Below are 10,318 nucleotides of genomic sequence, written 5' to 3'. Positions count from 1 at the left end.
TTTTGTACACGAAGAAAACAAATATAACGACTTTATTCAACAATTCCTTTGTCAACGGTCTCCTCTGTGTCTCTCCATATCACCGTATGCTGTGTATGCTCTTCTGTATCAGCCGTGCCACAAGGCTGCTCTGGTTTTTTTTTTCAAATCAAAGTTACATACACGTAGAAGCAGTGCATCCTTGTGGCGCGGCTGATACAGAAGAGCATACGCAGCATACGGTGATATGGAGAGATGATGGCAGATGGACTATTCTGACGATGTCTTTCATACTTTTATGGACCTTGACACTGTTATTTACTTGGCAGTCTATGGGACAGTCACAGGCCTCCCGGTTTTCATCCAAAATATCTTAAATTGTGTTCCGAAGACAAACGGAGCTTTTACAGGTTTGGAACGACATGGGGGTAAGTGATTAATTACAAAACTTTCATTTTGGGGTGGATAACCCTTAAATTCAACAAGTCTTGGTGCCAAATTTTAAACTGTAAATAATCTATTAAATATAGCTGTTTATCAGATTAAATGCTTCTAAAACAACATTGATGATGGCTATGTCTCAAGAGATTTGTTCAGTTTCAAAAGTTAGTTGTACAGCAGATTTATAGGATTAAAAGAGCATTTTGCTTCTCCACCTGCTTCTGTGCTCTCTGGGAACCCTTTCTCCCTTCTGTTGCATTATGGGTTTTGGGGGTCCGGGTCCACAGATGGCTCTCCAGAGATGCTCTATGTGACTCTGTGTAGCAAATATATACATTGTATTGTGTAATCCTGGATTAAGGGGAGACTTGGAGTTAATTATCCAATTGTTAGATAAAATTAATTTGGTTTTGTCACTTCCCCACCCAGGGAATGTGGCAGTTAGTGCTTGTTCCAAACACACAGGGGAATGTTCAGAAATAGAGATTTAATCTCAATTGTCTGGAGGTCTGTTTGATTTTGGCTAAACTCCATTTGATTCCAAGCAGCTGACTCGCCCAGCCTCTCTCTCTCTCTCTCTCTCTCTCTCTCTCTCTCTCTCTCTCTCTCTCTCTCTCACACACACACACACACACACACAGGGTGCCAGTGAAAAACCAGCCGGCCGCATATGGACTGTCTCTTGATATCATTCACTGGCCGTGTAATCTTATTATGCTAAATCCTTAATCCTCACCTATGCTGGATGCCCACAGCAGTGACAGTGCTGGTGATTGGACGACTAAACGTGGTTGGGGATGCTGTGTTCTTCGCCACACATTCTGCCGAGCTGGTCTGCGTTACAGACAGTCTCTTGAGGTCAGGACAAGAATGAGAGAGAGCCAATCAGTTTGAAGGAAATTGATGGATAGAACTAGAGGAAAGTTTTGGATCAAAATCCTTTGTTTTTATCAGAATCTGAATGGTGTTGAGTTGACTTGTTGGCTATTTGTCCAATAGTTTTTTTAAGTTTGTGGATGGTAAGATTTAATGTTTTTAAAAGAAGGCTGCATTTATTCGATTAAAAAAACAGTAATATTGTGAAATATTATTACAATTCAAGATAACTATTTTCTATCTGAATAAATTTTAAAATGGAATTTATTCCTGTGACGCAAAGCTAAATTTTTAGCATTGTCACATGATCCTTCAGAAATAAATATATTATGCTCCTTTGGTACTCAAGAAACATTTCTTAATATTATCAATATTGAAAACACTTGAAGACATTTTAGAAAATGTCAAATCTTTTGTAACATTATAAATGTACTTATACTTTCACTTATGATCAATATAATGCATCTTTTCTGAGTAAAATTATTAATTTCTTTTTTAAAAATTCATAATGTCCCCTTTTTTTGTTCTTATGGTAGTGTAGGTTTATATATCTCTTTTGATTATTTTAAAAATGCAGTACTTTATTTAGTATGCTGACAGTGTGCAATGCTTTAATATTTAGACAGTTTGCACAGCAAAATCCTGTCAGAAGTATTTTTTAACTCAAGCCATACATTCAAACAGATAACAGAAAAGCTGTTTTTTGAGAGCCTCACCCCCTGAGTGTTTTGTTTCTCAAGAAGATAAAATATTGTTTTTAAAAACACCTGCAGAACTCTGTTTTGAACTTACGTGAATGCCTTCTAAACATGTGTCAGATCAGGGCCAGGTGAACCAAAAGCAGCAAATTATAAAGGGTATCCTAAGACCGATTAGTTACTGGTCATTCAGGCTGCCTAGTCAAATATTTAATTTTGCTCATCCCTAGTATTGTAGGTAAAGGTTACTCTGTATTGTAGCCTATACTTCCCAAAAGATGCTTTATAGAGGTTTAAAAGGTGAGCATATATGTTATAGTTTAGGCAAAGAATCTCTGCCCGCTATCGAGTGCCAGGGAAAACAGCTCAGAAACAATAGTTTGTTCGCCCCACCCTGGAGTTTGATAAGCAAAACAACAGCTGGCCCTTTCATTGCCTCCCTGAGATACAACTACGTCCAGTCAGGCAGAAACATCCCTGGACGGAGGGGGCCTTTGGGTAGAGCAGCTAACTCTCGTACACCCTGTTTGTGTTGGGGGTATCAGACATAATTATGAGGATTCAAAGGTGTGGATTCGATGTCTGACCGGAATGGAAAGAGAGGGGAGCAGGGGACAGAGGTATGGGGCGAAGAGATGGTTGGTGGGTAATGGGATTAGGTGTAGCACTTTCCATGACACACGGAGACAGACACCTGACACTTGGCCTGGGACTGAGATGGAGGAAGTAGGGGACAGGAGGATTAATTCCGCCCCATATTGGAGATGTCATTCCCGAGGCAATAGGGGCTTTTGGGATAGGGTTCGGTTTCGTTCAGTTTCTGCTCGGCTGGGTCGCCTTCATTCTTTTGGTTTGTTTTCAGGAGAAAAGATTGAGGTTTATCCTTCATTGGACATCCAGTGAAGTTGTTCTCCTGAAGATTTGTTTTCTAATTGTGCAAGAGCTTGATTGAGTTTCTTGCAGGAAAGCAGTTCGACAAATGACAAACGCCAAGCCATTGAAGTGTTGGGTTATCTTTTGAGCTGTTTCTCTGCCAAGTGAGATTTTGTGGATGTGTGCACTCTTAAAAATAAACATTATTTGTTGCCATAAATGGAACCTTTCCATTGCACAGAAGGTTATTTGGGGGACACAAAATGATTCTTCTATTGCCCTCTTTTTGGAATAGTTCTACTCATCCTCAGGCCATCCAAGATATAGATGAGTTTGTTTGGAGAAAGCATTACCACACTTGCTCACCAATAGATCCTCTGCAGTGAATGGGTGCCATCAAAACATGAGTTCAACTGATAACACCATCATAATAATGCACAAGTAATTGAAATTACTCCAGTCCATCAATTAACATATTGTGAAGTGTAAAGCTCCATGTTTGTAAGAAACAAATCCATCGATAATAAATTTTTAACTTCGAACCCTTGCTTCTGGCTAAAATAAGAATCCTATTTTCAATATATTTATTTTTTTCAGTGATAAATTCTTCTTGTCTAAATCAGGAGAGCAATATGCACAGATCGAGCACAGTATACAAACGAAAACAGTTCTAAACAAATATGCATATATTTTTCTGAGAGGACAACAGGAGATTTACTTTTTCAATGGAGAAAGGGACTGGGATTTTGGCTGGAAGTTAAATGCCTAATGATGCCTTTGTTTCTTATAAGACTGGTGGACTGGAGTCATGTGGATTACTTGTGGATTATTGTGATGGATTTATCAGCTGTTTGGACTCTCATTCTGACGGCACCCATTCACTGCAGAGGATTCATTGGTGATGCTAAATTTCTCTAAATCTGTTTGATGAAGAAATGAACTCATACACAGCTTGGATGACCTGATGTGAGTAAATGTGAGGTGAACTATTCCTTTAAGAGTGTACCAACATCCAAACACAACCTTTATTGACTCACGCACGCTGCTAGCTTGATGGCCAAGGAAAAGTCAATAGTTTGAGAGAGGATGGACTGTTTATTCAGACAACGCACCACAGTTTTATCAGTTAAAGTGCCGGGGTGCGAGGACAAACAAAAGACCTCATGTTCTGTTGCTATGGCCATAGTGTAACTCTCTTTTTTTTCAGCTCGAGGAGATGAACCTGTGCCTGCTAGCGCCGTCACCTGTTCCTACAGGTGTAGATTGGGTTGTCTGAGACAGGGTCAGATGCCCAGGGGTCACTCTTTGTGTCTTGTTGATAGGTTTCAGAGGCTCCTGAGAATGAAACACCATCTCTAATGATCACTTTGGTTTCACAGTTTTAACCGTTAGCCATTAAATGTGTGAGGTGCATTTCCCCACCAACACCACCTCAGTGACAAAGTGTTTAAAACCCTCTTTCGACCCTCTGGCACAGGCCTGTGTCATCAGGTTTTGTCACTGAGTGAGATTTCCAATTAAGAATTTTTAAGGTTTTCATTTGGAGTTGCAGTGTAGTGGTTAGAGAATGTGCTCCAGAGATGTGGTTCTCATTACGAATGGGTTAGGATTGAACTAATAATTAATATAAATGGTAATGTGATGTTGTATTCTAAATTCACAGTCTTGAATCTACCATACACCACTTTTTGTTTTCCTTTTTTTTTTTTTTTTTTAGTATTGTTTATACTGTTATAGTAGTTATTAATATAATTTATAACTTTAGGTCTTATGTATAAACATATGTCAGTTGTTTCTAACTTTCAGCATTTCTAAGATTGATTTAGCTTAGATGTTTCATGTAATGTTTATATATTGGTGGATATATCCCTATATCAATTCAACTAGCCATTCAGATGATGCTTCAGACTAGTCAATTTCTAAAATAATTTACACATGCTTAATTTTTATGCAGGTGATGATATTTTGACTAAAAATTACAAGTTCATCTTTTTAAAATAAAAATCAAACATATGCATGGATGAATATCTCACAATAAAATCAGTGAGCTGCAGTATTGTATCATCCCTTTTGCATATCCACTCCACAATTTCTTGTTACTCTTCCTGAAAACCAGATTTAATTTTTAATTTCAGACTTCATATTCATTAACATGTTTTAGAACTCAAACAAATCAGTACATGTGCACAATATCACCTTTAATGACAAAACCAGTCTTGGTTATGAATAATTGTTTTTAAACGTAAACTCTCTTTTTTTTATTATTTCAGGATTTATGAAGACTGGCAGGATGTTTCGCGGTTTCTTTGTGAAGACGATTAGCTTTGTTGGTTACACCGTCCAGTATGGCTGCATCGCTCACTGTGCCTTTGAGTATATCGGCGAATTTGTGTCGGTAAGTTTCTTGGAGCTGTTTGGTCAGAGCATTTCCACTGACAGTAAAAGAAATACATATAAAAGTTTATTTCTTCCCACAATTAACCTACAACAGTGTTCAGGACCTTCCATGGAGCCCACTATCACTAACCACGATGTGGTTTTTTCAGAACGAGTAAGCCGCCACCTCTGTCGAATACAAAAGTGAGTATGAAATGCTTACTTTAGCTTCTATTTGACTTTTATTGATAATACTGTCATGCAGAATCGTTGAGTATCTGCTTTATTTGCTACATTCTTTCAGAGGTGATATTGTAATAGCCAAAAGTCCTTTTGATCCAAAAATGAACATTTGTAAACGAGTGATTGGCCTGGAAGGGGACAAAGTTTGCACTAGTGGACCGTCTGACGTCTTTAAAACACACACTTATGTGAGTACCTGCTGTAACACACCTGACATCAGCTCTGCTTGAAGGAATGATTTATTTTCCATAAACCCTTAGACACTTTATGAAGTCCTTTACTGCGTCCTTTTACAGTCCTTTTTCTTCTGTCTCTATTTTTTTTTGTATAAACCACTGTGTTTACTCTTAAGGTGTATGCATTTGAATTTCACATGCTTCCACCTTCGTTGGGTAAAACGTTTACCTTATGGCAACAACAAATGCTTGTTTCTCAGTTATTGGTCCAGAGAGAGCATAGCCACCCTGTCACTGAAATAGCTGTTATTGCTTTTTTTGTATCACTTGTTTCTTTCACCTTGACTATGTTTGGTTCTGGCCTGTAATTTTTTCCCGAAGCTGTTAGTGTTAGTGCCAGATGAGTAGAGCAAGCGATCAAGAGAAAGGAGAAAAAGAAAGGCATGTCACAGCAGTCTTTTAAGGTAAAGAAATACAAACCCTCAGATGAACAAGGACCCAAGATTGTAGAAGTATGCTCACTCTCTGTACTAGCCATCGTCAACCGATTGCAATGTCAGAATTGCAAAATAATGTATTGATGCAGTCTCTTCTACTCTTAAAATAGGAAAAGTGATTCAAGTATGAAATCTTAAAATGCTTATCTAATTCAGTAGCGAGTTGTAACTGCTCTTGCTTCTTGCATTTATTAGTGTACACTATTGATTTTTCTTTCTAATGCTTATCATTTAAGCACTGAAATTGTTTTGTGTTGATACTTGTTTATGGCTGACAGAAAATGTGACATGTTTTCTATAATTGAAGTAATGCTAGTATACGTCAGATCTCTAACTTTGTGGTATCTTATAACATTAAAATATCAATGTTTCATAAACATTTTTTGAAAAGAGTGTCTTGGCAAGTATGTTTAAATACTATCTTTAGCATGACAGGGTAATTTGTTTGTTCTTATATATAAAATGCCTTTGAGTAATTAAAGGATTTGTCAATCAAAGATAGAACATTAATAACTGATTTGGCTGTGATATCATAGGCAGCTGTTTTCACTGCATGTCTCCAAACCACAACATGTTCCTGGGAAAGATCTATAAACAGGAGAAAATGTGTGATAGTTCAATACAGTGCTGCAGGAACAAATCCTAAAACTTGCATTAGTTAGCGTTTGTGAACTGCCAGCTACATCATTCTGAAGTCAATGGGTTTTTGTTTTGTTTCACTCGCGATTTAAAGCTTTTACATGTCTTGAAAAAGGTCTAGTAGCTACAGTATATAGACTACAGAATTTGTTGAGGAGGCTGAACAGTTAAACTTATCTACTCACTAGTCCACATTTAACACCTTGCTGCAAGCTCATGCTCTCACAATCAGCAACAGTAACCGTTATATGTTTCTAACATGCTTCCCATTTGTTAGATCGAACGCAGGGTTGTCAACATTTGTGTTTGGTCACAGTATGGTGTGATTTCTCGTATGCTTAGCTGACAGACAGGACAAAAGCTTTGTAACAGCAGATGATGATGGGCTGAGATTTCTTGTGGATGGGATCAAACATTTGTTTCCATGCTAATGAGAGTCGACTGCAAGACGACTCCATGCTGACATATGTTTATAATCATGATTCTTTCGCATTTGTCAGTGATGCATTTTTTTGCAATACAGAAGGTCATCAAATCACTTTATGGGTCATATTTAGTCATTCCCACACATTAGTGCATTAGATGTTATTCTATGGAATTCTTCATAAGATTCTTTGGAATGCTACTTAATGGGGGAAAAACATTTTTAAAATTCTTCAGTTTGGTCAGTGCCAGATAGGCATCTCCATACTGTAATGTTTATAATGACACCGTGATGTGTTGTTCACCCTCGCCTCACATAAAGAGGGGGTGGAGGGGACTTAATTAGGGGCTTGACAGCCCCACTCTCCCTGTGTGATGAGATTATTCCTAATTGATGTCAGTGTGGATCAGGCTTCGCTCAGTTGCCGGCCCAGCCTGGCAGGTCTGTCCGTGGTCTAGACCCATGGAGCAGCTCACAGAGGCGTGGCTTCACCCCTCACTGAGAGGATAAAGTGGATGGGGGGGGGGGTGCGAGGCCCCAGCGGTCAGTAAAAATGATCCCTTTTTCTCATCTGAGATGAGCAGTTAAATCACGTGAACCTTCTCACTTTTAGGAACTTCTTCTTTATCCTCTAATCCGGGGGGGGTTTCAATACAGTGTGTTGCATACGAATGTGTTTCATAGTGGGACGAAGGATCATTTTAGATGAGTGTGGCTGCGATCAGAATAAATTGTACTCATTTTCTCACGTTAGCATGGTGGTTTAACATTTTGGACTTCCAATTCTGCTGTAATCTAGGTACCGAGAGGGCATGTGTGGCTGGAAGGGGATAACCTTCGGAATTCCACAGATTCCCGTAGCTATGGCCCAGTTCCCTATGCCCTGATCCGAGGACGCGTTTGTTTAAAGGTAATGAGGATACAGTCTCATTTCTTGACCTATTCACTTCCCCAAAGGCCAAACCACAAGCATTTTGAGTTTGAACTGTTGCCCTTTTATGTAGTATTTATTAATGAGTTTTTTTTTTCTCAAACAAGCAGTGCAAATGATCCTTTCTTAATTTTTCTTTTATTTGAAATTGAAAATAAATGAACTCAAAGTATAATTTAGTAAGTGTCTCAAGAATTGAGTGCCGTCTTCATTTTTCGGCTGTCGACTCGTATAGCATCATGTGCCCATGACCCTGTAAACAGGTCTCCTCACCTTCTGTCGGGCTCTGATTGGAAAGTCAGAGGCAAATGATATGGGGCTGGAGGGTCTTACAAGGACAAAATGTGTTTTCTCCACTTGTATGTCCACTTGTTCTCCACATGTATGTTAAAGTTTAAAATAATATAATGCATAGTATGTTCATAAAATGAACACTTTCTGAAAAAATGTACCAAAGCTGTCACTGGGGAGATACCTTTTCAAAAGCTAATAATATGTGTACCATTTAGATACTAATGTGCACTTTAAGGTACTTATATGCACCTTTTAGGATTAAAAAAAGAACAAAGGTGTACCTTTTGAAAGGATACCACCCCAGTGACAGCTTATAATATTTTATACACAATTCATAAAATTGAATTCTGCTTCTTTTTTTTTTTGTTTTGCAGTTGTGGCCCCCACATAATTTTGGCGTATTGGCTGAAAGTCCAAACGACGGGCGCATTTTGTGAAGAAGCTGTGTTCATGTATAGCCGCAATGTAAATTATATTTTTGCAATGTTTTAAAATAAATTCACATTTATAATTCAAGTCTGTTTCATTGTTTAGGGCAAATAAGAATTTATGATAATGAAACAAACAATGCATCATGCTTCAAAATGCACAAATGCATCATATGAGCAACATCATGCTGCAATCATCGGGCTCCTGTAGCTCAAGTGATAGAGCATTGCGTTAACAAACGCAAGGTTGGGGGGTTCGATTCCCCGGGAACACATTATAGGTAAAAATTGATAGCCTGAATAGCACTGTAAGTCGCTTTTAGCGTCTGCTAAATGCATAAATTTATTTATTTATTTAAATTTAATCAATGGTTTAAAATGTTAATGAAGAAACTGCATTAAATACTAGGAAGATCTGGTTAGGTTTTAACACAATCTTGTATTGTTTCAGATAAGTTTCACAACATTCATCAATGCAGCTGACCCATAAGTAACACTCTTTATATTGAAATTTCTTTTTTGCATATAAACATTTTCACCAAAAGTTATAAATGGATTTTTAAATGGGAAGGCACCTTAAAATAAGATTATATGAGAGTACTCCAAAGACTAAATTTGATGAAATGTTCTTTTCAACCATTAAAATTATAATGTTTTAACAGTTCTTACAATAATTAACAATGTGACTTAAAAAAATGTATGTGTATTTTTTATATTTTATTACATATTTATTATTTAAAACCCACAATTATTATTATTATTATTTTACTCTGAGTCAGAATAATGCTTCCATATTGTTTAGAAATGCAGTTACAGAGATACTGTACTTACGCTCTGTTGGCATTGTCCTTTGACCCGGATGTAGAATTTAATCACGAGGAGCAGCATTTTTGGTACAGATAACACTTCCACTTTTTTTCTATTTATTAATTTCTGATGTTTGATAGGGAGAAACTTATTAATCTACATACTTGTCTTCAATGTTGCCCAACCTTATATCCTTGATGTTTGAAACATCATACGGATTTAAGCACACCTGGGATGTAATCCACTTTTGAAGGTAATGATTAATAAACTTAATCATAATTAAAGTCCAAAGAGAGACTTCTACACACCTTCATCAAAGACAAACCCCCTCAGTTGCTCTTTCTTTCAGTGTTTATTGGTGTGTTTGGATTAATGTAATGAGAAATTGATGTCTTTCTTTCAATGCAGAATGTGTGCTTCTTTAATCAAGGTTTTAATTAAAACTTCAGAGCGTCATTTGATCTCAGCGCAGGATGAGTCTGTCTGTGGATGATGCTGGCTGACATCAAATGTAAGACGACGGTCACAATTTATTTTCAATAACGTGGGCGTTTGCATGGGATGAGCCTCTTAATTTGGCTGAAAGTTGTTTTTTTCTGCTGATCTGAGATCAGATTTGTGGTTTTTATTGTTGTA

The 10,318-nt window shown here is 37.5% G+C and overlaps 1 protein-coding gene across 2 annotated transcripts in view; it reads left to right on the top strand.

Moving 5' to 3' along the window:
* The window catches only part of LOC109093160 (mitochondrial inner membrane protease subunit 1-like), a 12,969-nt gene extending 4,006 nt beyond the window's left edge, over positions 1–8,963 (top strand). Inside the window, exons 1-6 of one of the 2 annotated variants that reach the window (XM_042727201.1) lie at positions 1,089–1,278; positions 5,138–5,262; positions 5,359–5,447; positions 5,548–5,674; positions 8,022–8,132; positions 8,822–8,963. In XM_042727201.1, the coding sequence (XP_042583135.1) occupies positions 5,143–5,262; positions 5,359–5,447; positions 5,548–5,674; positions 8,022–8,132; positions 8,822–8,884 (510 nt within the window). In that variant the 5' untranslated portion in view covers positions 1,089–1,278; positions 5,138–5,142 and the 3' untranslated portion in view covers positions 8,885–8,963. Of the gene's footprint in view, positions 1–1,088; positions 1,279–5,137; positions 5,263–5,358; positions 5,448–5,547; positions 5,675–8,021; positions 8,133–8,821 lie in introns of those variants that run through there. The other variant, XM_019106879.2, reaches the window with a different exon arrangement.
* Positions 8,964–10,318: the final 1,355 nt, after the last annotated feature.

The sequence above is a fragment of the Cyprinus carpio genome, chromosome B7, assembly GCF_018340385.1.
Source record: "Cyprinus carpio isolate SPL01 chromosome B7, ASM1834038v1, whole genome shotgun sequence".
Taxonomy (NCBI): domain Eukaryota; kingdom Metazoa; phylum Chordata; class Actinopteri; order Cypriniformes; family Cyprinidae; genus Cyprinus; species Cyprinus carpio.
Note: the sequence above shows the minus strand (reverse complement) of the source record. Positions and strands in the feature narration are given on the sequence as shown.